Raw genomic sequence first — 27,491 nt, 5'->3', positions numbered from 1 at the left:
TATTTTATATGCAATATTCACGAATATCTTTTTCTATTTAGGTTATAGAGCAAAAATAGATGCAAAGCTATAAAGAAACACAATCATCAGGCTGAAAGTCCTTCACAAGAAATTAAATAAACAAGGTAGGAAATGACATACTTACCAGCCTTCTATCTGTAACTTACAAGATATTCACCAACATTATCACCAATGGAGTGTAAAACAAATCATTGAATTTTAAGAAAGCAAAGAACAAGATGCCTTTAAATGAGGATCTAGCACAACTGGCCATTTACAAGGCATAAATAAAATTTTGGAATAAAGCACGAGTGTAAATTATTTTTATACTCTTTCACTCACTTGTAGTTACAGTTTAAAAAGACTGTAAAAAATTATTTTATAGAACATCTGGTGGAATTGCCATAGTACATAAACAGAGCGCCAACAAGATAATGTATTAAGTTGTTTGTAGTACATGTACTGGGATAGATGTTGCTTACAGAGGACTAAACATTGAATTAACTCTTCACTCACCGCCAAGGAAATGAGATTTCTTCAAGACATTATTTCAGTTACAAAAAGCAGCATTTTTTTTTTTTTAAACCAATGCATACAAACCTTGGCAAGAATGTCTTTTGCACTTTCCGAAATCCCAGTCCTTAACTTCAGTGGTTTGTTCAGAATGCGGTCATACATGTCATGAGTATTGCGTGAGTAGAAAGGGGGTAACCCATGCAACATTTCATACAATACAGCCCCAAGACACCACCAGTCCACACTGCGATCATAGCCCTGATAGGAAAGAAAACTGTCATCACTTTTTTTCTTTTATTATACAAAATTCCAACACTGAAATAACAAACAATGAGAAGCAAACACACTTGCAGATGAAATCTAGGAGTATACAACAGGAGTAACCAAATGTGGAATACCCCAATGAAAACTGTTAAGAGAAGTATATTGCAGACAAAGTCGGTGGAAGAATCCTCACGAAATTTAAGTGCTGCTGCACTTTATTATTCAAACCATTCTTTACTTTTGCTCATCAGTGTAACGACCCTTATTAGGTTGGATCAGTAGAGGAGGTGGAGTAGGTAGAGAAGGTCCAAGAAACAGCAGCACATTCAACAGCAGGTTCATACAATAAGTACGATAGCAGCAATGAGATGCCCATCCAACTCCTTTGCAGATGCTACAAGACTCACATTGAGAACCATGCCGTAGATTGCTTTTAAAATTGAGGTGGCAGGCAGGAAGAGGGGTTGAGCATGGGTACCCATCAACTCAGAGGGAGGAAGATGGTTTGCTGGCTAGGAATGTGAGAGGGAGGAGTGGAAGATGTACGAGCTAGGTACATGAGGGATGATGGCGGAGGCAGTGATGAGCATCGAATGAAGCAGCCGACATGGAGATGTGGATTGGGATGAGGTGATAGGACAGAGGAAAGGCAAATTGTTGAGTGGGAGGTGTGGGAACAGTGTGTTAAGGGTTACTGGAGATTCAAGCCAGGAGGGTTACAGGGGCAAAAGAAGTGTTGCAAGGTAACTCCTTCTGTGTAATACACAAAAGCTGGTGCTGGAGAGAGGAATCCAGATGAACTAGGTTGTGAAGCAGCTATTAAAATGAGCATGTTGTGCCACCAGATGGTCAAATTTTGTTTTTGGACACAGATAGTCATTCATTCTGGTGGAGAGTTAGTTGGTTGTCACTTTGAGACAAAAAAATGGTGCAGTGACTGCAGCAGAGTTGGTATATTATGTGACTGCTTTCACAGGTGGCCCTGCCTCTGAAGGTGGAAGATAAGCCTATGACCAGACTGGAGTAGGATGTACTGGGCATGTCTTTTCCAGGGATATGACCCCTGTCGCAAGGAGTTGGAAGTGGGAGTGGCATAGGTAAGGACTAGAATTTTGTGTATGTTGGGTGGGCAATGGAATAACACTTCAGGATAGTTGGGAAGGATCTTGGGTAGAATGTCCCTCATTTCAGGGCATGGTAGATAGTGGAAGTCCTAGTGAAGAATATTGTTTAGTTGTTCCAGTTCAGGGTGATAAGAGGGGTGCCCCTTTGTAGCTGATTCTTGGGGGGTGGTGGTAGTGTTAGGGCTGTATGGTGATATGGCCAATGTGCACTCGGTATGTCTGCCCGGGAGCCTCAACCAAGATGTAGAGATGGCCTTGCCTGAGGCTATCATGCATGAAGGGCGAGTCGTCTGAAAGTAGGGGCTGACAATGGGACCAATAACACTTGTCGCATAGGTTCTGAGGTTATCCTCAGTTCATACAGGTGGATGACTGAAGTGGTGAAGACTGCTGGCCTCACATATGGTGCAAGCAGAGCTCACAATTTGCAGCATTGTTGCCAGACTTGGTCAGAGCCAAGTGAAGGGTCTCAATCAAAGGCTTCATCAACTCTGTGACAGTCTTAGCTGCAGATTTATAGATCTGTGCTGAGAGATAGGAATTTGCAGGACTCCCCTTGATAGGCTGGGGTGCACTACACAACGGAAGCCACTTTTTTTTCAGCTATGTGCACCCTGAGAAACTCCGATGAACACTGGGCAGCTCATATGCAGAACGGGAAGTCAGATCACAATCAGAGTAAAGACACTTTGACTGTCAAAATTATTCTTGGGACTAGGAGATGGCTGAAACACGAAGTAGAAAGCTTTTAGATATTTGGCGATTCATGGAACATGTATCAGAAAGACAGATTAGATGGCACAAGAGAAGGTGTGTTCACTGCAGTTAACAATTTTTTTTTTTTCCCCATTGAGGTCCAAGTTGAGTATGACAGTGAAGTCATCTGGTAATGTATAACAGGTCTGAGTGGAACCAAGTTAATTATTGAAGGTTTTTACTGGCCACCTGATTCCACTGTGATAGTTTTACAGTCATTCAAAGAAAGTCTACAGGCAGTAGTGCGTAAATATCCAGATCATGCAATTGGAGGTGACTAACTAGCCGAGTACATACTGGGACATCTATGGATTCATTGCAGGGGGTACAGACAGACAGTCTTGCAAAGTGCTTTTGAACAAGTATTTCAAAAACTGTCTTGAGCAGCACACATATACTGGAAATACCTTAAGCCTTGTAGCGACAAACAGGGTGTACAATATCAACAATGTCAGTATACAGACTAGGATTAATAATCATAATATCATTATACCAACAGCAGTTACAAAAGTTGATAAATCGGTCAAGAAGGCTAGGAGTGTGTTTCTGTTAGAAAAAGCAGGTAAGCAGTTGCTAGCATCGCTTTTAGACAGTGGACTGACATCACTAAGTTCCAGTAGGGTGGATGCAGAGGAATTATGGGCAAAGTTTAAACAGAATGTAAACTGTGGTCTGGAGAACTATGTCCCTAGTGGTGGTGGTGGTGGTTAGTGTTTAACGTCCCATCGACAACAAGGTCATTAGAGACGGAGCGCAAGCTTGGGTTAGGGAAGGATTAGGAAGGAAATCTGCCGTGCCCTTTCAAAGGAACCATCCCAGCATTTGCCTGAAACGATTTAGGGAAATCACGGAAAACCTAAACCAGGATGGCCGGAGACGGGATTGAACCGTCGCCCTCCCTAGCTCGGTATGTCCCTAGTAAGAGGACTGAGGATGGAAAAGACCTTCCATGATTTAACAAAGAAATCTGGAAAATTCTGAGGAAGCAAAGGCTGTTGCACTCTTGGTTCAAAAGAAAATGCACAAATGACAATGGGCAAAGGTCAGTAAAGATTTATATGCACAATGCATATAACTACCACCATCTTACCTCAGCAAATGTCTGCCCAAGAAACTGAGAAAATTCTGGACCTATGTAAAATCATTAAGTGGGTTTAATGCTTCCATCCAGTCGCTCATTGACCAATGTGGTGGTGTAGCTAAAGATGGTAACAAGAAAAGTCAAAGTTTTAAATTTTGTTTTAAAGAAATTGTTCATGCAGGTGAACTGTATGAACATAACATTATTTGACTATCAAACAGACTTTCATATGGATGACATAGCAATAAGCATTCCTAATGTAGAGAGAAAACTGAAAGTGTTGAACAGAAGTAAGGTGCGAGGTCCAGATCGAATCCCAATTCAGTTTACGAAGAGTACTCAATGGCATTGGTCACTTACTTAGCTTGCATATATCATGAATCTCTCGCCAGTGCAAAGTCCCAAGCATATGGAAAAAAGTGCAAATAACTCTTCTACATAAGAAGGGTAAAAGAATGGATCTACAAAATTACAGACCAATATCCTTAACTGAGGAGCCTATGTACACAAATCAGCACGGTTTTGGAAAGCAGCGCTCTTACAAAACTCAGCTTGTCCTATTATCACATGGTAGACAAACTATGAATGAAGGGCACTAGCAGACTCCATATCTATATATTTTCAAAAAGCATTTGACACGATGTCCCATTTCACACTATTAATGAAGGTATGAGCATATGGAATAACTTCCAAAATATGGGAGTGGCTCTAAGACTTTTACAGTAACAGAACCCAGTATGTTGTCCTCAATGGCAAATGTTCGTCAGAGACAAGGATACTGCCAGGAGTGCCCTATCGAAGTGTGATAGGACTGCTATTATTTTCTGTACACATAAATGATATGATGGACAGCATGGGCAGCAACCTGTGACTGTTTGTTGAAAACACTGTGGTGTACAGGAATGCGTCATCACTGAGTAATTCTGGGAAGATACAAGATGACTTAGACAAACTAGTTGTTGTGATGAATGACAGCTGGCTCTAAATTTACAAAAAGGTAAGTTAATGTGGATGAGTAGGAAAAACTAACCTGCAATGTTTGCCTACAGCAGTAGTAAGGCCCATCTTGACAGTCATATCATTTAAATATCTGTGTGTAGTGTTGCAAAGTGATATGGAATGGAATGAGCATGTGAGGATTGTGGAAAAAATTTGGGAAAGTGTGGTTCCCTGTAAAGGAGAGCACTTATAGGATGCCCGCAACCTGTTCTTGAGTACTGCTGTGTTTGGGATCCGTACTAGGTCAGATTAAAGGAAGACATCGAAGCAATTCAGAGGCAGGTTGCTGGACTTGTTACCTGTAGGTTTGAAAACCATGCAAGTTGCAGAGATACATAAGGATCTCAAACGGGAATCTCTGGAAGGAAGACAACATTCTTTTCTAAGAACACTATTGAGAAAATTTAGAGAACCAGCATTTGAAGCTGATTGCAGGATGATTCTACTGCTGCCAACAACTTTTCACATAAAGACCATCATGATAAGATATAAGAAATTAGGGTCCAAATGGAGGCACGTAGACAGTCATTTTTCCCTTGCTCTAATTGCAAGTTGAACACGAAGGGAAATGACTAGTAGTGGTACAATGTACCCTTTGCCACACACCATATGGTGGCTTGCAGAGTATGTATGTACAGGTAAATGTAGCTGTAGATGTGAGGTATGTTGGTATACAGGGAGATGGCATCAACAGTGACAAGTAAGGCTCAAGGAGGTAAAGTGGATGGTGGTGTGTGGTGGGAAAGGTGGGGGGGGGGGGGGGGTCAGTATATGAAATGGTTAGTATCTTTGATGCGAGAGGCTAGGTTTCGGGCAACTGGTTGGAGTTATTGGTTGACAAAAGTGGAAATTCTCTCAGTGGGAGCGCAATAACCAGCTAAAATGGGGCATCCCAGATTGATGGGTGTGCAGAGTGTTTTTGGGGTGGAGGAGAGAGATGGATCAGGAGAGAGGAGGTCCTAGGAAGGACCTAAGAATTTCAGAAGAGATTTAAGGTTATGTTGGACTTCTGGGATGGAAACCCTATGGCAGTAAGTGGAGGAGTCAGACAGTTGACAGAAGCTTTCTGTCAGATAGTCACTATGATTCATCATGACAGTGGTGGAGCCTTTGCCTATAGGCTGATTGATTAGATTAGGATCTGTTTTGAGTTAATGTATGGCTGTCCTATCTCCTGCTGAAAGATTAGCGTACTTAGCAAAGGACCTGGGAAGGCTGGTGAGGCTAAATTGGAAGTAAATTCCAAAAGGGGTTAAGTGAGGGAGGAAGATAATGCCTGAATAGTGGTATCAACAGGAAGAGGAAGCCTTCCTACCTCCCAAAACAACTCCTTGTCTGTTTCAGGTTTATGGATGATATCTTTATGGTCTGGACTCAGGGCCAAGAAACTGTACCCTCATTGCCCCACAACCTCAACACCTTGTCTCCCACCCATTTCACCTGGTGCTACTCAACCCAATGTGCCACCTTCCTGGGCATTGTCCTCCACCTCTGATGGCTCCATCCACAATTCTGCACATTTTACACTCACTAAACACCAACAATGCCTCCATTTAGACAACTGTCATCCCTCCCATACAGCCTCACCATCAGTGGAAGGCATACGTGCAGTGATGAAAACTCCCTTGCCCAGTACACTGGTCTCATGATGCCTTCACTAACACGCAGTGACCACCAAACCCAGTCCACAAACAGATTTCCCATGCCATATCATCATACAGTGCTAATCCTCCCACCACCCTCAAGAATTAGCTATAAAGGGGCACCCCTATTATCGTCTTCAATTGGAACGACTGAACCATATCCTCCGACTGTTCTTTGATTATTTATCAGGCCCCGAAATGGTGGACATCCTACCCCAAATTCATTCCCACCTCTTCAAAAGCAATATTCAGTCGCCCACCCAATGTACACAACACTCTAGTCCTTCCCTTTACCACTCTCATTCCCAACACCTTGCCACAGGGATCATATCTCTATAGAAGACCCACCATATCCACTCACCCAGCATTCCCTACTCCAGTCTGATCACAGGCTTATCCTATCCCATCAAACGCAGGGTCACCTTGGAAGCAGCCAAGTAATATACCAATCTGCTACAATCACTGTACAACTTTTTATGTTGGTGTGACAACTACACAATTGTCTACAGAATGAATGGCCACTGCCACACTGTGGCCAAGAACAAACTTAGCCACCCAGTGGCACAATGTGCAGCTGAGTGGAATATGCTTGATATCAATGGCTGCATCACATCCCAGACCATCTGGGACCCTCTCTTCACCACCAACTTTCCTGATCTGTTCAGATGGGAATTATCATTGCAACGCATCCTTTGCTCCTGTAACCCGCCTGATCTCAGTCTCCATTAAACCACTGTCCCCTTAACCATCACCATTCAGTTTCCCCTTCCTCTGTCCAATCAACCCCGCCCAATTCACATTTCCACATCGTCACTTTGTGCCATCCAGGTATGCGAAGCAGGACTTGAATCGTTGTAAGATTGAGTCAATGAAACATTACCACGTTTGTGCCGTATTCTTTAAACTGAACAACATGAAGTTGTACTGGAACAAACCAAGCGGTGTGATGGTCGTAGTCTTTGGAATGTCTTCCGGCACTACGGGAATCTGGTGATAAGCACGTTTGCAGTCAATCACACTGAAGATTGTGGTGCCCGATAACATATGAGTGAAATCGTTTATGTTTGGCACGGGGTAATTTTCCATGACAGTGCAAGCCTTTAAACGTCTGTAATCACCACACATTCGAAAAGAACCATCGTGTTTGGTGCCGAGGTGAATTGGTGAAGACCAATTGCTGTCCGATAGCTGTAGGATGCCTGCCTCCAGAAGTTCATTAATTTGCTGCTGGGCTGCGCGCCACTTAATGAGGTTGAGGCGTCTAACATTGTGTCTAATAGGCAGGCAATGGTAATTAACTTGTGTGTCATTCCATCAGTGACAGATGAGACTGAGAACTGCACGAGAGGCTGAGTAACGTTCTGATGTGGAGTTTTGGGACAAGTGGGACGTGATGAGGCGTAGCCCGTAGCCGTTAGCGTGTGTGGGAAAAGGCAGCGCGTAAGTCACATGCCTATTACGCGATTGCGGCATGCGCTTTTTTGTAGAGGTCAGCTGTGCATCATGCAGCACGGAGCAGAGAGGGGCACGCAGAGAGTGTGTTGTTAACTAAACCTTGTGCAACTGGTGTGGGGGAGAGGAGAGAGAGAGAGAGAGAGAGAGAGAGAGAGAGAGAGAGAGAGAGAGAGAGAGAGAGAGAGAGAGAGAGAGACCCTGGCATAGCACGAGGGACAATAATGGCTGCCAAGTTGCTTGACTGGCGCGCAGGAGAGGGGAAATGTTTATCAACAAGTGGGGCCACTGCCTGTGTAGCGGGCTTGGTCGTGCTGCGTGAGCGACTGTTATTAGAGACACTGTTTGAAACATGAGGCACTGCGTGTAGTGGGCGCTTAGGTGGTGCGGAGGTCACTGAACGCGAATTGTCACACGCAATCAATGTTTCTGAATTAACCTGATGAGTGTTCGAACTGATGCTCGGTGGTGAAGTTCAATCCGGTGAAGGAACTGCGGATTGCAATTTCAACAGCGAGATGCGGGCTGCAGCAAGCTCATTGTTATGTGTGAGCAATGCGTCGTTTCTGCTTGTTATTCTCCCGGCAGAGGTGCACCGCTGAGTCGTATTCTGAAAGTAGGTTAGTGACGCGGGTCACAATCTTCCCCTCGAGGGCGGAACACTCACGAACTAAATCCCATATTGCGGCGGAAATTAAACGAGGAGAATGGGTGCCGGAGCACGGTATCCGAGTGCTATACAGATGCTGGACTATGTTCAGAGAGAGCTTGCAATGGGACAAAAAATCCAAACCGAGAATTGGTTCGTCGATGTTGGAGACGTAGAAGGTCCACGGGATATGCAGAGAAGGGGACAGGTGCACCATCAATTTCACAGAACCGACAGTTTGTAACACTGATGTGTTGACAGCTCATAGGAGAGACTTCGCAGGGAGCAGTCGGTAGGAGCCAACGATCGGGGAATTATAGACACATCAGCACCAGTGTCAATTAGGTAGACAAACTGCGGCGAAATGCCTGTCACAAATAAACGATCGCTCGGCCGAGGAGACAGGTGGACGGAGTTATGTTAGGGGACGCCTGTGAAGTTCCCCGCAGGACTCTGCATAATTTAGGTCCTGCAGTCGGCGTTTGGGTGTTGGCAAGGTAACCTGCACTTCTTGGGCTAACAGTACGGATGAGCTGGATGTGGCGGTGACGGTGACTGCCTGTGACTGTGAGTGTGACTGTGATAGCGGGGGAGACTTGTCATCGTCGACCTGTTCTGGGACGTAAACTGGGAAGTATGGAACGTGGGCGAGTCTTGAGTGCTCGGAAATAGGAGTGAGCGAACGAGTACTGCCTGGCGGTGTAGAAGGTGTGGAACAGGCCCTGCCCCTGCCTGCAGACAGCCAGTAAACAGGAGGTGTAGAGTCACACAGCGATGGAAGAGGAGCTGTGAGTTTCTGGCGCAGGAGCACATACAGCTGATCTGCGATGGGTAGACTATGAAGAGTGCAGCAGTAGGTGAATCTTAAGTTGGTAGGTAACTTGGCAGCCCATACCACCCACAGGGTGACATCTGGCATCGTGTGTTCACTCACGAGTAACCTGGGGCGGCGCCAAAATTGTGACTGAATGCGGTCCCCCAGGTGCTCCTTGTACAGAATCTTGATTATCAATTCCTGTAGCGAGCAGGCAAGTCAGTCCAATATCATTTTCTTGGGGAACTCTTACTTCAGTGGTGGTGGAGGTGAAAGTAGGAGATCACAAATTAAACCCGAGTAGTCGTGAAAGTGTGTGACCAAACATAGGAACTTGGAGTTGTCATCAGTGAAGTGATGCAGCTTGAAGAGGTGTTCCACCAGTGCAAACCATGAAACTGGATTGTCCTTGTATAGGGGATGTAGCTCTGATAGGTTGAATGGAGGTGGAGACGAAGGTGGCTTCGGCGTGTCTTGGGAGGCCTGCAGTCCCTCTGCACAAGAGTTCATGCTGGGATCCGGCATCACTAGAGTAGAAATGTTACTGTAGGACCATAAAATACTGGTGAAATCTGTTGGTGGTCGCACTGTTGTTGTACAATGTTGCTGGGTGAGGAGAATATGCTGGGTGCACTCGTGGTCGTGAAACTGGGCCAACGATCCAGTGGTTTGTTCTGGCGAACTGGATGCATAAAATCATCTGTTACGGATTCGTGAGGAAGGCAAGGCTCGCGTAGCTTGGGACCGGTGGCTGTGTGTGCATTTTGCACAAATGGCGGCACTGCACTTTGCACTACTGTAACCGACGTCATGGCGCGTAGAGGATCAAAGCACTTCTGTGAATTTCGGTCCCTTTGAACTTTGCACGAGTGATCGATCGTCCACTTCAGTTTTCACTTGTTGTTATGCGTAATCCAGCGAAACGAAGCCCGAGTCCACTGATTGACGTAACTGCGTAACACTCGGTCATTGTGGAGTTTCTGAAGTAGAGGTTATCGTAGTGGAAGATCATAGATCATTGTCCATTAGCTGCAAAATAATCGATGGCAGAGGGTTGAGTTGTCCTGGTTGTAAGGGCTGGGCCTCCAAATCTTTGTAAAGAATGTTCGCTAATGTAGCCATGGTGTTGTACGTGAAACCTGTTAATATGACCGGTGAAGTTCTGGAAGACGTAGAACTTTTTCTCCAGCGTCACCAATGTGGGATACTGGATATGGATCATAATATACGTATAAATGTCTGCGGCCAAAGGATCACTAGGTTCAGCTGTCCATCCACCATCACAACCGACCAGGGTCGACAGATCGAATCTGCACTTTTTACAATTCTCTGTAATCTTTTTGGTATTAAAAAGATCCACACGACAGCCTACCACCCGCAAAGCAACAGGTTGGTGGAATGATGGCACCACACGATTAAAACTGCACTCAGGTGCCACGACTGTCTCCGATCCGAGGCACTTCCTTGGGTGTTGCTGGGCCTACGTTCCACATTTAAACCAGATTTACATGGGACGATTTCCGAATTTGTTTTCGGTGGAAACCCAGTTTTACCTGGGGAACTAATTCTCCCCCAAGATCCCGGGGATTTCCCCTCGTTCACAGACTTTATCGGAAGGATGCATGCATACTTTAGAAACACCTGGCTACACCCGCCTGTCAGCCATTCCCCACACGACACTTACGTGCCGCCTGCACTTAGCTCTTGATCACACATTAAGCTCAGGGACGACTGTCAGACAACCCCTACAACCCCCTTACCTTGGCCCCTTCGAAGTACTCCAGAGGGACGAGATGACGATCGACATTATTATAAAAGATTGTCAGCAAACCTTTTCTCTACAAAAGCTCAAGCCTGCCTTCGTATATTCCGACACCCCTTTATCGTCCCAGTCGGACTGCCCGGGCACATGTTCTTTTGATGAACCCACTAATGAGTGTTCAACCTACGGTTGGGTTTTCTCTGTTCAACGATTCACCACAGCAGTTCGCAGGTTCCCCAGACATGTCATCATCATCCCCATTCACAAGTTTTGAAGACAATTCTGGTAGTATAGCCGCAGACGCCCCATCCTTCGTTTTGTGCTGCAACGTACTACCTGGCCACGTCGACGACGTGTCGAGAATGGTGTTAAGTAATTGTGTGCTTTTACTGCTCACCGACAGACCCAACCCTCACCGAGAACGTCAGCGTCAAGATAATGCACAGCTTGTCCCTCCCAGAAAAGTGAGACCCCAGAAGAGTCCCAAGTTGGCTGACACATCATCTCCCCCACCCCAGATGTGATGCTACAGATAAATGTTGAAAATTAGGTGGAGTGATAAGGTAAGATATCAGGAGGTTCTGTGCAGAATTGGAGAGGAAAGGAATATGTGGAAAATGATAGGACAAAGGTCCCGAGTTCGAGTCTCGGTCGGGCACACAGTTTTAATCTGCCAGGAAGTTTCAAAGGTCAAAAATTAATTATGATTGTAGTGTTGCTCACACTGCTAAATATTGCATTTTCGGGCAACAACAAAGTTATATTATGTGGCAGGTGTCATTAGAGCGCAGTTAATAAAGTCATTTCTTGAAATAATGGATAAACTAGGCAGTCATCTTTTCGTGTTTCCCACGCTGGTCTCGTTGTGAATTCGTGGCTCAATCGTCAAAAATCTAGATAGTGATGATTCCAAGCTCGGATGAAAAGAGGCCTAGGTGTTATTCTGCGATATTCAAATGTTTTATAGATGTCTTTCATAAACCATTCTTGAAGATTAACCTTTTGCAAGTTAGCACAATGGTGATGTAAAAAGTAATCAGCACTCCGAATTTAAGTTACACTTCTTTTTTATTACTTTTGTTGCAATATCACGTAACTCGTTTCAAGACATCACTTCACAATATAAAACATACTTGAAAATATCTTCCTCACTGTTAAAGTTCACATTTCATAAACTGACTACAATTTGCGTCTTTTTTAACATGACGACCAAAGCTTGACACTCTAATAACCGCTTACGCGCCCAAAAAACAGAGTTACAAGTACGTCAAAGATGATAGTGACAAAATAAAGAATACACATAAGAATAATATCATTGCAATATATACATATCGATGTATCTAAGTACCTCTACATTAATTAAATCAAATCTGAATGTTGTCACAGAAATATGTTAACTATTTTACAGAAAAACAGTAGAATACTGCTGGTATCGAGAGGTTGAGGTGAGGTGCCGTAATGGTTATGTAATTCAAGTACCATTACAACCTCACTTTGTAAAACTTCACAAGAGAAAGAGAACTATAGTCTCAAGTGTTCCACAATCAGTGGTATTTATGTTTATAACTGTTTACTATGTCTTTTGACCTCAGCCTTCATTAACAATGTCGAAAGAAGCAATGGTTTACAGAATATGAACAGAAGAAGCAAAAACCACCAACGACCACAAAAAATACTTTATAAATAAAAGTGAAATAAGTCTAGTATAAAATACTCTAACTGGAGTGAGGATAAAATGGAAAAACCAGTAATAACTGGTTCACATTCAGGTAAAACTTCAAATAATTGGGCGTTTGGTACTTTTCGAGACCTATGAAACCAATGGATATTCCAGTTTCATTTAGTTTTCTCCTTCACTGGCGATCCAGGCACACTATCCTTGCTTGGAAATTGCTCCTTGTATTTGGCTTTCTATATCTTTGAGAAAAGGACTTATGTATGATTTATTTTAATCTCTACAATATAATAATTTCCTGTCAAGCATTTATGAATAGTTCCACAAGTTTTAAGAGTACACTTTCCCACTCTTATCTGACTATATAGGAAAGATTCAATGACTTTCACAACCTTTCATTACTGTCTTTTTGCTGTCAATTTTTTGAATGCTGTGTGTATCAACATCCCTTTTCACGTTCTGGCCATGTTTCTGCCATACATTTCTAACAATGAAGTTCCCACCTTCTGTGCTAATTGGAAACACATTAAAGTTGATTTCACCTTTTGTAAAATATTTATAATGGTCTCCATTCACATACAACTTCTTTCCCCAGAATTCTATCTAATTCTTGACACTGTTCTTCCCTCTATTTGTTGTTTCTTCTTTCTGTTTTTAATTTTATCGAAGCCGAGAAACAAAATAGATCAATTATTACGCAGAAGTGTAAAAACTGCTTTTGCATTCAGTTACACAATGAAGTATAAACTGCATTAAACCAATATTACATAAATCTTATCATTTAAAATATCTTTTGTTGTTATGCAGTTCCTGCAAACAATTAACATAATTATGTATCAGCAGTTGACTTCACAAAATGAAGGCTGATTTGTGAGTAAATTACCTCTTTCCGTAGAACCTCTGGTGCAAGATATTCTGGTGTTCCACAAAAAGTGTTGGTAGTTTCAGTAGGCAGTAACCCTTCTTTAGACAGCCCAAAATCTGTAAGTACAACATGGCCCTCAGCATCCAGTAACAAGTTCTCTGGCTTAAGGTCACGATACACAATGCCACGTGAGTGGAGGTAGCCAAGAGCAGCTGCTATCTCAGCTGAATAAAAGCGCGCTCTTGGTTCGGTGAACACACGTTCACGCTGTAGGTGGAAAAACAGCTGAAACAAAAAGATATGTCACACAGTAATTTCATGAAATTATTCAATCTTTAAATCCGACAGATTTACTAATTGATTGGCAATGAAGGTGTTGGGCCAATAAGAGCATATATTGGTAGATACTACTATATACATATCAGCAATAAATCCAATTATGAAACCTAATAAAAACTTATTGATAAGACATGGGATTTTTAGGACCTACACCTTAATTTTTTTTCTATCTGAATGGTTGTAAATGACTTGTACAAAGAAAACATTAAATAAATACTCCCAACTTTTGATTTTGTTGCTTCTTTTTCAGAGTAGCACCTACTCTTTCAGCATTTTTTTCTTGTCTCTTGTACATTCTTTTTGTACTTAAAACTCTTAAGTCTAGTGATCATGCTGCAGAATAAAATTATTCATCCCTTTGTGAAACTCCAGCTAGGTATTAAAATATAAACATACAACACAGCAATTTTAACAGATTTGAACGACAGGCTCTGCAAATGTTAACTGCTTCTCTCTTTCTCTTATCTAGCTCCTCAATTTAAGCCCTCAACTTATTCTCCCCAATCTTCTATTTTCTTGGATCTGATTGGGCTGTGTACTGCTAGAACTGGGCATTAGTCTGCTCCATGAAAAGACATTATCCAAAAGGTTAGATACTTGTTCACATATCTGTTTACCACTGAACACCTATATATTCAGTGGTTACATTTACTCCTATCATTTGCCCATCACCCAGGACTCTCCAGTATCATATTTATTTATAAGTGACTGTAGCTTCATTTTGGACACACTTTCCACGCAGATCAAAAAGCTGCAGATTTTCTTTATTACAATCTCCTAGCTGTGGATTATTTACCATAATTTGCTTTTCCAACAAAACCATGCACAAGGTCATGACAGCTGTCAAATTGCATAGTCTCAAGCATATGGTTGAAGGCATAAAAACTGCCTCTATTGCAACTGACACTGTCATTTTTGTCACAATGTGAGTGTTAGGTAAGAGCTGGAACCATAAGATAAAGGAAGCAGGTATTGCAGTGAGTGTGCACACAATGTTACATGAGTATGTGTGTTAGGGAAAACTGGTGTGTGTCATTGTCAAGTTAATTAATGGATGACCTGAGAATATTTCATTTAGCTCTGTCCAATGTAGAAAAAATGTGGTTTAAGTTGAAGGACATTACAAATTGCAGTTTGGATAAGTATGTTATACGTAAAGTAATAAAAGATGGCATAGGCTCACTGTGACATAATGGTCTCATTCAGCAAATGTGAATACAGAAGTGACAACAACGACTATGGCGACCACTAGCAATGAGATCAAACAGATACAAATTTTAACAGCAACTCATGTAACTGTGAAAAGGGCCACACGTAATGTCAAAAATAACTGTAACACTCAGGTCCTGATGAAAGGTTTATAACAGAATCCTAAGAAGTTCTGTTCATACATAAAGTCAACAAAGGGATCTAAATCTTCCATTTTGTCTCATGAATCTTTCTAGTACTGAAACTGAAGAAAGGAGGTGTAGCATAAGTTTTGAGCTCCGCTTTTCCAAAATATTCGCAACATAGGATACTACTATACCAATGTTTGGCCTCGTTACAGACTCACAAATGAGAGATATCAGTATTAGCAGCCCAAGTACTAAAAATAATTAGGATTACTCAGTGCATATCTTCAAGTTCTGGTGGAATTCCAGGTACATGTTACACTGGATATGGTACAGAATTAATTCATTTCCTAGCTCAGATTTAGCAATAGTCACTGGCAAAAGAGTGCAGGTCACTGATGTCTGCCTGCTGAAGGATCCCAGAGCATATATAAATTCAAACACCGCATTGTTCCTGGAGGAAAACAAGCTTGTCTCCAGGAATCAGCATAGGCACAGAAAACGAAAGCTACTTATGTGAAGCACAGCTTGCTTTATCCACACACCTCTTGCAAATAACAGAGGCAGGTTAACAGGCAGCTCGGTCTTACTAGATTTCCTAAGGCATTCGACACTGTATAACAGCAACCACTAACCAATACACCATCATATAGAGCTCTACGCAAATACGTAATTGGCTTGAGGATTATTTGACTAGTAGAACCCAGTACATCATACTGCATGGCAATGTTCCACAGAAACTAAAGTAACATCAGGTGTGACAAGGAAGCACAATAGGACATCTAATGTTTTCCATGTACATAAACAATTTATCAGATATCATCAGTAGGGACTAGAACAATGATCACTGACAATACTGTTGTATACAGGAAAGTAATGTCGTCGGATGATCATCAAGAACTGCAGTAAGACTTCGGCAAAATTTCCACTTAGTGACATCAATGACAGCTCTCTTTACAGTTCTCTGTCTTTTTATAGACATTGTCTTACATTTATAGTACAGTATACTCTGTTATTCAGGGTAATGTAGGGGTCAAGATGCACGAATAACTGAAAAACACAAATAACCAAGATATTTTCAAGCATGTATTCTGCATGATGTCTACTGGAGGGGCAGCAGCAAATAGCGTCATTGGCCAATGTCTGCGTGCACTCCAGACCATTAAATCATTATCCTTTCCTACATTTTTTAATTTTCAACGAGGTTACAGTAAACAAATGTTATTAGAAAAAACAAACATTACTGTACAGTATTTCTGTGATTAGTAAAGCAGTATTATTAATACAAGTTGATAAGAAGTACCTTCAAAGGAAATATCTGAAATGAAACCACAACCAAATGGTGATAGATAAAAATGTTAGCTGTTGGTAGCAAACCACTATACACAAATGCTGACAAATATTACCTTCTCGAATCTACCAGAAATAATGTTATAGTTAAATATAATTTGATTATCCAAAAGATGAAGCAAGAAAGTCACTTAAACTTGCATTTCAGGGAAGAGACAGCAAGAGAGTATTAGAAGGAAACAAACACCAAAACATCAATAGCAAAGTGGTTTTGTTCTTCCCCTCCATTACTTGTTCCTCGCATTCTTTTCTCTACTTTATACACTAATAAGCCAGAACGTTACTACGACTGCCCTCCGTGACATTGGGTGCTGCCTGGTGGTGGTGTGGGCACGTGACACAGTAACGAAAGTATATAAACGGAGGAGAGAGAATATATGGGCTGCAAGAGAGGAAATACATTCAGACAAGCAACTCTGACAAAGTGCAGAGTATTATTACGCAAAGTCTGAACAAGTATCTCAAAAACTGTGAAGCCATTCGAATGTTCACGTGCCACTTTCTTGAGCATCTATGGAAAGAGGTAGGACGACAGTGAAACTACCACTTGCTTCATGCTTGATATCTTCCCCAACAGTGATGTCAACTTTAAGAAGTATAACTGAGTCTCGGAGCCAGAACTGTGCTACTGTGGTTTGAGGAGCATTATAGTGAATTCCAAAGAAAGCAGGTGTTGACAGATGTGAAAATTACCGAACTATCAGTTTAATAAGTCACAGCTGCAAAATACTAACGCGAGTTCTTTACAGACGAATGGAAAAACTAGTAGAAGCCGACCTCGGGGAAGATCAGTTTGAATTCCGTAGAAATGTTTGAACACGTGAGGCAATACTAATCTTATGACTTATCTTAGAAGCTAGATTAAGGAAGGGCAAATCTACGTTTCTAGCATTTGTAGACTTAGAGAAAGCTTTTGACAATGTTGACTGGAATACTCTCTTTCAAATTCTGAAGGTGGCAGGGGTAAAATACATGTAGCGAAAGGCTATTTACAATCTGTACAGAAACCAGATGGCAGTTATAAGAGTCGAGGGACATGAAAGGGAAGCAGTGGTTGGGAAGGGAGTGAGACAGGGCTGTAGTCTATCCCCGATTTATTCAATCTGTATATTGAAAAAGCAGTGAGGGAAACAAAAGAAAAATTCGGAGTAGGTACTAAAGTCCATGGAGAAGAAATAAAAACTTTGAGGTTCGCCGATGACATCGTAATTCTGTCAGAGACAGCAAAGGACTTGGAAGAGCAGTTGAACGGAATGGATAGTGTCTTGAAAGGAGGATATAAGATGAACATCAACAAAAGCAAAATGAGGATAATGGAATGTAGTCGAATAAAGTCTGGTGATGCTGAGGGCATTAGATTAGGAAGTGAGACACTTAAAGTAGTAAAGGAGTTTTGCTATTTGGGGGGCAAAATAACTGATGATGGTCGAAGCAGAGAGGATATAAAATGTAGACTAGCAATGGCAAGGGAAGCATTTCTGAAGAAGAGAAGTTTGTTAACATCGAGTATAGATTTAAGTGTCAGGAAGTCTTTTCTGAAAGTATTTGTATGGAGTGTAGCCATGAATGGAAATGAAACATGGACGATAAATAGTTTGGACAAGAAGAGAATAGAAGCTTTCAAAATGTGGTGCTAGAGAAGAATGCTGAAGATTAGATGGGTAGATCACATAACTAATGAGGAAGTATTGAATCGGATTGGGGAGAAGAGAAGTTTGTGGCACAACTTGACCAGAAGAAGAGATCGGTTGGTAGGACATGTTCTGAGGCATCAAGGGATCCCAATTTAGTATTGGAGGGCAGCGTGGAGGGTAAAAATCGTAGAGGGAGACCAAGAGATGACTACACTAAGCAGATTCAGAAGGACGTAGGTTGCAGTAGGTACTGGGAGATGAAGAAGCTTGCACAGGATAGAGTAGTATGGAGAGCTGCATCAAACCAGTTTCAGGACTGAAGACCACAACAACAACAACATAGTGAACTCGTGTTGATGAATCAGTGACCAAACTTCCCTGATGTAAATCCCATGGAACCCATTTGGGTTGCTATTAGGCATCAGCACCATGTACACAAATCAGCAGCCTGTTATTTACATGAATCACATGACCTATGCGCAGCCATCTAATGCCAGATAAAAACCATCCAACAAGCTGTCAGATCCCTGATATGCAGAATCAGTGATGTATTTCATTCCAAAGGACAAACAAGCTATCAAGAAGGTCGTCATAAAGTTTTGGCGCATCAGTATCTACACTATGTACAACATTTCCATTACCTCTTATTTCGCAACTGCCCTGTGGAATTTCACATTTCTCAAGTCTGCAAATATTTTATGTTGCTTGTTTTCTTTTTTATTATGTGGGCTACCCAGAAAGTAACCAAAGTTTTGGTTCACTGTAGTGGTGTGCAGGGCTAAAGCCACTATCTTGGTGCCATAAGGTTCCTACACTCAATACGCATCCATCGGTGGTAGTATGTCACCTGTCTCTCTCTCTCTCTATCACTCTGCTTTCTAAGACACGTTAAAAAGTGTGCGGTACTAGAAAATCCTGTCACTTGTGAGGTGCATTCTGTGATTAGCTTTTTGTTGGCAGACAATGGCAAAAATACTGGTATTTATCATGGCAAAAATACTGAAATTTATCACAGACTTTCTGATGTGTAAGGAAAACAAATAATGAGTGACAGCCAAATGAGACAATGGTACACAGATTTTAAAAATGGCCACACCAATGTCCATGATGATGACCACAGTGGCAAGCCTAGCCTTGTGACCGACTGACTGACGATGAAAATCGGTGACAAAATTAGTGAAAATGGTGTGTGGTTGAGAAGCTTGTTTACTGCAAATATTGTGCTAGGCAGGTTCCCACAATCCTAAAGGAAGACCACAAAAACCAGACCAGCTGCACCACTGACCTCCACTTGAAGATTATGAGAAAAGTGGTAACAAGGTTATAAACCATATTTTAACTGGGGATGAGACTTGGATAAGCATGTCAGTTGTGAAACAAAAAGGCGGTTGACAGAATGAAGAGACAAATTCTTCCAAGAAATGAAGGAAGTGTTCGCAAATGCTGTCAGTAAGAAAGTTCACGGCCACTGTGATTTGGGACTCTAAGGGAGTGGTTCTTGAGGATTTCCCTGGATGCAGCAGAATGATTAACTCTTAGGGGTTTTGTCAAAGACTCACAAAGTTAAGGCAGATGATACAAAAGAAGCATTAGGGAAAACTTGGAGCAAGCATTTTGTTTTTCATGACAACACACATCCATACATGGCCAATTACATCAAAGAGCTCCTACCGAGTTTTGGATGGGAAGTGTTTGATAATCCACCATCTAGCTCAGATTTTGCAGCGAGTGACCATCACTTCTTCCCAGTAATGAAGACATGGTTCACTGTATAATGTTTTGATACTGATGCTGAATTGCATGCCACTACAAACCAGTGGTTGCAATCGCAGGCGGCAGATTTCAACAACTACGGTATCGAACAACTTGTGCCACAGTATGAGAAGTGCCTCAAATTCAATGTCAGTTATGTAGAATAAATACCTTAATAGCGTTCCTTTAAAATGTATATAAAAATGTATATAAAAATTTGTTTTTTATATTGTTAATTTTTTTATTTCAAATGTCTTACTTTTTGGTTAGTCCTTGTACATCTTTCAATATTAACTTTTACAAGCTGCGACACTGTCACGAATAAAACAGTGACCCGCATATACAATAAGTTTCCTTTAATTTACGTCTATGGTCACAAACTTTTTATTAACAGATTACCGGTTTCCGCCTATAATGAACATCATCAGATCTGTAGCAAAAAATGAGAAAAAGACAAATACACTTAAAAGACGATAAATAGACCATAATGAAAGTACTACCGACAATGCAAAACAGAGGGTGCCGATTATGTGCAGCACTATGTTTTCTTTCATTGTGGCTTCTTTAGCGATTTGTTTTATGGTTTTAATATTATCCTGTGCACTATCAGAGGTGTTTATTACTTCTGTCATTATCTAGAATATTGGCACTTGAGCATATGTCAACTACTGTCTCTTAACTCTTCCTCTTTTTAACAATCTGACTTTTGTTGTGTTCTATTTCATCACTTTTTATTACTGTAATGCCTTTGATACAACATAAGCTCATTACAGACGCTGTTCAATTAATTATTGAAAATTAGTGTATGCCAACATTAGTGACATCTGGTGAACTTACACCACAAACACCTTGTGGCCACTGTGCGGCAGCTTGTTTTGAACAGTAGTGCTACTGACAACATGACTTGTGCATGTGATGTTATTTACATATATTTAACTACGCTGATGCTGATTTTGCATTTAACATTTGATGATGCCACTATGGCTGCAATACATTAGGACTTTGTTTTTATAAAACAGGTATGCCTCTACATACTTTAAGTGCACTAATGCATATATTTGTCAGTAGTACTTTTCATTATGGTCTATTTATTGTTTCTAAGCTGTAGACAATCTGTGAGTGTGTTTATGTTTTTTTCCCCCTTTTTTGCTGCAGATATGATGATGGTCATTATAGACCGAAACGGGTAATCTGTTAATAAAAAGTTTGTGACCACAGACATAAATTAAAGGAAACTTATTTCAATATTAACGTTCTTACCAACTCATTCGTTTCTGTTTGACAGATGAAAGGAGCAATAAAACAGAATACTTAATTCTTTTTCATGGTGGTATTCCTGAAACAGGGCCAACTTGGAGACTCATTTATTTATTTATTTATTTATTTATTTTTATACATGCAAATTTGTAAGATCAACTTCAATTTTACTGCAGCATATTTTCTCCTAAAATTTAATAAAACGTTAGGGTTTCTTTAAATTCTTTATTTTTGACAGCTTTAATTACAATATGACCCATTTCCTCAAATTACATTCATACTGTAAGTAGTCTCACGGGTTTGCTGCCTGATGACATGCAAATTCCAAAATATTTCCTCAGAGCAACTGTCCGGCACCTTCAGGTGGTTGAACCATGCTGGTGGCTAGATACAAATGACGGTATCCACACGTCGATGCTCTGTATATAGAACACGCACGTGAAGAATGCGCAAGCATGGAAATCACGCATGCACAATTATTGGCAGGTAGGTGGTGCCATACTCAAATGCCCTGTGTTGAAAATCGCGGAGTGGTTTTCCTGCGCATGCACTGTATACTTTGTTTACTAAAAGTTGTCCACAGTCTTCTCCACGAGATTAAACACGGACATCTTCTTGGCATGTCTTCTTGTGTTCGGGCTTTGTGTTGATCGTATTTTGTCATTTGATGAACCTTAGCTTGCCGTTCAGTCCAATTAACCAGTGCCAAAGTGGACAACACTGCAGTTTCAGTTCCAGAGAAGGATCTGAATTTTGCATCTACACCAGGAACAATTCCCATTGGAGATGTGATAGGTGGAATAGACCAGACTGTTTTTAAACTTCCTAAGGATGCTGCTGAAGAGATTAGGCATGACACATGCTGCATCTTGACTCGAGTCCCATGTGAGAAGTCCAACTTTAATACCACTTCAGCTGAAAGGAAGGCTCTATGAGAACTGAGAGGAGACCAAGATATCATCATCTTCCCTATTAACAAAGGTAATGCTATTGTGCTTCTCTCATGAAGAGAATATAGTATCAAGATATACAAACTGCTCAATGATGCTGCATACCGTAAATTAAAAAGTGATCCGACGGGTAGGATCCAGAGAAAGACTTTGAAACTCATCAGGAAGAGCTCGATTCCAGTGCTAGTCACCAAGGGTTTGCGTCAACAGGATGCAGTTCCTTCTAGACTCTATGGATCACCCAAGGTCCATAAGAATGGGGTGCCTCTTTGTCCCATTGTAAGTAACATAGGAGCACCTACTTAATTTGTTGCTAAATATCTGACTTCACTATTGGGCATCTCATAGGCAACAGCGACCATCATATTCAAGACTCTGAATATCTCGTAGGTCACTTGAAAACTCTTAGGCTGCAATCATTCAATCTCTTAATAAGTTTTGACTTTGTGTCTTTATTCACAAAGGTGCTCTTGCAGGACTCTTTACAGCTATTTAGCAACAAGTTTGAGGAGGACATAGTGGCATTTTTTAAACATGTGCTTACTTCAACATACTTCTTATTTCATGACCAATAATTTGAACAAGTGGACGGTGTAGCCATGTGAAGCCCTCCAACTTCTGTGGTGGTCAATTATTTTATGGAGAACTTTGAAGAAAAAGCACTACAGTCAGCCACCCTGAAACCCTCTTGTTTTCACTCTGAAACCCAGTTGTTTTCTGCGGTATGTGGGTGATACATTTGTGATGTGGCCACATGGACTTTACACAATACCTATGTTTCTTCAGCATTTAAATTCGCTCCATTCAAATATAAACTTCACAATGGAAGTGAGGAAAAGTGGTAATTTACCTTTTCTTGATGTTTCGGTACGAAGGAGAGCAGATCGAACCTCGGGGACACCATGTCTACCACAAGCCAACCCATACAGATCCATATTTGCAGGTCACAATCTCCCACCATCCTGCACAATGTGGTAGTGTATTATGTATGTTAGTTCACAGAATGCAAGTGGTATCTGGTCCTGAAAGCCTGTCGAGTGATATACAACATTTGAAGACAGTGTCCCGATAAAATGCTTGTTCTGAGAGACAGGTGAATAATGTATTCAGGCCCAAGCGAGTTCAGTCTATGGAGCAGAACGAAGATACCAAGACACCCACTACTTTGGCATTTTTGCCATATTTTGGTGCCATGTCATCAAGAATCTGAAGAGTACTAGGAAGATATGACATTAAGTGTGTTTTTTGACCACCTGCAAAACTGAGGAACCTATTGGATTCGGTTAAGGGTGATCTTGGCCTGAGAAAATGTAGTGTGTACAACACCCCTTGTCAATGTGGGACTGCATATATAGACCAGACATAACACACAGTACAAGAACGCCACCACAAACATCAGTGACATACAGGCCTACACCAATTGGAGAACTGCAGAGCACTGTCTGAGTACAGGAAATCACATGATTTATGAAAAGATGGAAGAAGTTTTATCCACGGGATCGTCTTTCTGGGATTGCTGCATTAGCGAAGCAATACATATCTGCACAGCTGATAATCTCCTGGTCTAATATTTGTTTTCTTTTTTAGTGAGTGCCACCTGACCACACTGTTAGTATACATAGCATACAGAGCACATGCAGGAAGACCGCTCTGCAATTTTTGGCAGAGAGAATTTGAGTATGGTGCCATATATCTGCAAATCATTGCGCATTCTTCACGCGCACGTTCTATATACAAAGTGTCAATGTGTGGATACTGTCAGAAAAATGTACCCAGCCACCAGCACAGAACCACCTGAAGATGTCTGACTGTTGCACCGAGGAATTTGCATATCATCATTTGGCAGCAAACCTGTGAATATTATTCACAACATGTCCACAGGAAAGCTTGAAAATCTACATTCATACTGTGTACGTACTGAATCGTAAATGTGGTCGCACAGGTTACTTGCCTTCTAAATAGTTGCCCTTGTAATGATATGAACAGTGAGCAGGCTTTCAAAATAAAATTACTGTTAACAACAAACCTACTGGAGAGGAGCTGTTTGTAGTAAGACCAAAGTCCAGTTGAAGTGTCTGCATCTTACAACAACATTCTAATAATAATCATTATGTTGTTGCTGACTACATTGTTAAGTGGTCTGCTGCAGCTCCCCAGACTAGTCTATCATTGTTCAAGTCTCTTGGTCTCTGCTTAACTACTATAGTATCTATTTAAATCTCCTTACTGTCTATTCAAACTTTGGCCTCCCTCTGGAAGTTGTACACCTTTGAAGATCCCTCCGTTGTCATATTAACTCTTCCTTGACACCTCAAAAGGTGTCTGACCAGTCTTTCAGTCAAATTGTGCTATGAAGATCTTTTTTGCCCGTTTGATTCAGTATAGCCCTATTAACTATCTAAGTATGTAATCTTCATCGTTCTTCTGTAGCACAACATTTTGAAACTTTCTAGTCTCTCCTTGTTCCAACTGTTTATCGTCCATGTTCCTCTTCTGTGTAAGGCTACACTACAGACGAATACCTTAAGAAAATACTTCCCAACATTTAAATTTATATCTAAAATTAAATTTCCTTTTTTCAGAAATGGTTTTCTCTTTCCTGCCTACCTGCATTTCACACTCCCCATACTTCAGCCATATTCAGTTTCTTTTTCTCGCCAAACAACAAAATTTATCTACTACTTTCAGTGTCCCATTTCCTAACCTAACGCTCTCAGCATCACCTAATTAATCTGACCACGCACTAAAAGTTTCTTTTCTACTTTTGTTGGAATTCATTTTATTACCTATTTTCAAGACACTACCTACCCTGTTGAACTGATCTTCATTGTCCCTTGCTGACAGAATTATGTCGCTTACAAACCACAAAGATTTTATTTCTTCTCCCTGAATGTGAAGTCCCTTTCCAATCACCTCCTGTGTTTCCTTCACTGCTTCTTCCTCATACAGACTGAACAACACTGGGGATAGCTCACAAGCATGTCTCACTTCCTTCTCTATTGCTGCCTCCTTTAAACATTCTTTGACTCATAATTGCAGTATGATTTTTGCGGAAGTTGTAGACAACCTTTTGCTCACTGAACATTATCTCTAGTAACTGATAATGACCATTATAATGCAAAACTATTGACCAGTCAAGAAAATATTACTTTGTTATGAACAATGTACCAAGAATACAAAAATTATAGTTACAACTAAATCTTTCGTAGCACCGAATGCTATTGAGATAGGTTCAGATATACAGGGTGAGCACAAAGTCTTGTCCCGATTATAACAATTTATTACAGAATAACAGTGACATCATAATTTACATTTGATGCCATTACATAGGTTAGCATGGGTCCCCCTCCCCCCACCTTCCTTGGACCACTTATGTTAGTAAACCTCAATGTGTGCTCCCTTGGTAGTTCGGAGAATGTCAAGGTGGTATTCCAGTTCCCACCAGGTGTTTCGTAACGTGTTCTGTCGCCATCCATGGTTGATATTCTTCTAACTGTGGGACAATGAACTGTTGCAAAATGTCAGTAAATGTTTTCTGCGAAGAAAATTGATCCAAAAACCTTGTTATGCATGAGGTCACACCAAACATTCAGTTTTTCACAATAACTGTTAAGTAGCATGTGGAGACTGAATCCCATATGCGGACATTATGCCTACTCATATTTAGCATTCGATTGACATGAATTGTGGATTCATCGGTAAAGCATATGGGATTTAAATAATCGTTAGTGCCATCAATCTTCATGAGAATCTCAGTTGCAAATTCAGCACGTGTCAGCAAATCATTCGGCTGAATGGTCTGCACGATTTGCACTTTGTAAGCAAGCAACCTAAGCCTTTCATGAAGAATCTTCACCACATTTCCTTGCAATATTTGAAGTTTACCTGATACTTGACAAGTTGATTTAGACGGACTCTGTTGAAACGATTAGTTGCATCACTCACATGATGCCTGCCACTTTGAGGATGCTCTTCAATGCTGCCTGTTTAAGTTTGCATACCATTACTTTACTGATTTAACTTCAAAAGGGCTGCATCCATAAGAAGCCCAAAATTTACACTGAACACTGATGGGCGATTTCGTTTCCTGAAACCAAAGCACACATTGCGCTTTCTCCTGCTTTGACACCATTTCGCCAGCAACTAATGTGACCTAACAGACCACGTCAGTGTTGTGGAACACTAGCACCATCTATTGGTCACAACAACTAGTAACACTAAGCTATTTAATGGCATCAAACGTAACTTATTATGTCAAATGCTTATTCTGTTATAAATGTTTATAATCAGGGCAAGACTTTGTGCTCATCCTGTATAACTAAGAGATTTCCTTAATGTCAATTAAAAAGTATTCAGAAGGCAATTTTAAGGACTTAACTGAAGCTGCTTTACTTAAAAAGTAAAGAGGATTAAAGCTGAATGACTATTCAGTAGGTACTTTAAAATGTAGCACCTATTTTTTGCAAAATTTGCATCTATTTTTGATAAAATTTGGATATAAATTTTTTGTTTGTTTGTAAATAACTAGATGTACAAATTTAAAAGGTTATCGAACTACATGCCTAAAAACAAAGCCTTAGTTTTTGAAATTGACATTTACTTTCACTAACACTTCAATTTCTTCCCCGGATGTAATCTGTGTTTCTTTCCTTCTTTTTACTATATTTAAGCTTTCAAAATATTATTGTATCTGCTGAGATGCAGCAGTATCTTCTCGCCAGTGAACTTAGTGGTTCTCTGATTTAATGTGTTTCTCAACATCCTTTTTCTTTCCCACCAAATCTGATAGTTACAAAATCCACAGAACATTAATTTTGACCTTCCATGGGCATTCATAGCCAAGCGACCCATCCTTGACAACACTACAGATAAAATCGACAAGACACTAATCGCAGAAGTAGGAGAGAAAATATCTGTTCAGACATTAGGGGAAGAATTTCAGTGTAGCCAAAAAACATGTACAGCTTTTATTTTCCTGCGACTTTAGTGCAGACACTATCAACTTGCACTCAGTTGAGAATCATAAAAAATTAGAATTTTGAGTGCCAGAGGGGAAGAAGGGGTGTGGGAAAATGAGCTCAGTCACACACATGCAGGGCAGCTTGCCAGATGACGTGCAATATCAACATCAAAAATTGGTTTCAGTTTTTATATTTATGTATGGAATAGGATGCTATTTCAAATTACCTCTGATAAGATAGTTCATGTGGATACAATTCGCTGCGAAATAGCAGCTACTAGGTTATTAAGCATTGTTGCATTGAGGCAGAATTCG

General features: G+C 41.0%; 1 protein-coding gene across 2 annotated transcripts in view; it reads right to left on the bottom strand.

Moving 5' to 3' along the window:
- LOC126278464 (serine/threonine-protein kinase Sgk2-like) overlaps nt 1-27,491 on the bottom strand; it is a 112,026-nt gene that overhangs the window by 30,608 nt on the left and 53,927 nt on the right. Inside the window, exons 7-8 of one of the 2 annotated variants that reach the window (XM_049978602.1) lie at nt 13,619-13,885; nt 601-774 (exon numbers count right to left, since the gene is read on the bottom strand). In XM_049978602.1, coding sequence (XP_049834559.1) covers nt 601-774; nt 13,619-13,885 — 441 coding nt within the window. The remainder of the gene's footprint in view (nt 1-600; nt 775-13,618; nt 13,886-27,491) is intronic. The other variant, XM_049978603.1, reaches the window with a different exon arrangement.

The sequence above is a fragment of the Schistocerca gregaria genome, chromosome 6, assembly GCF_023897955.1.
Source record: "Schistocerca gregaria isolate iqSchGreg1 chromosome 6, iqSchGreg1.2, whole genome shotgun sequence".
Classification (NCBI taxonomy): Eukaryota; Metazoa; Arthropoda; class Insecta; order Orthoptera; family Acrididae; genus Schistocerca; species Schistocerca gregaria.
This window is presented reverse-complemented; position numbering and strand designations above follow the sequence as displayed.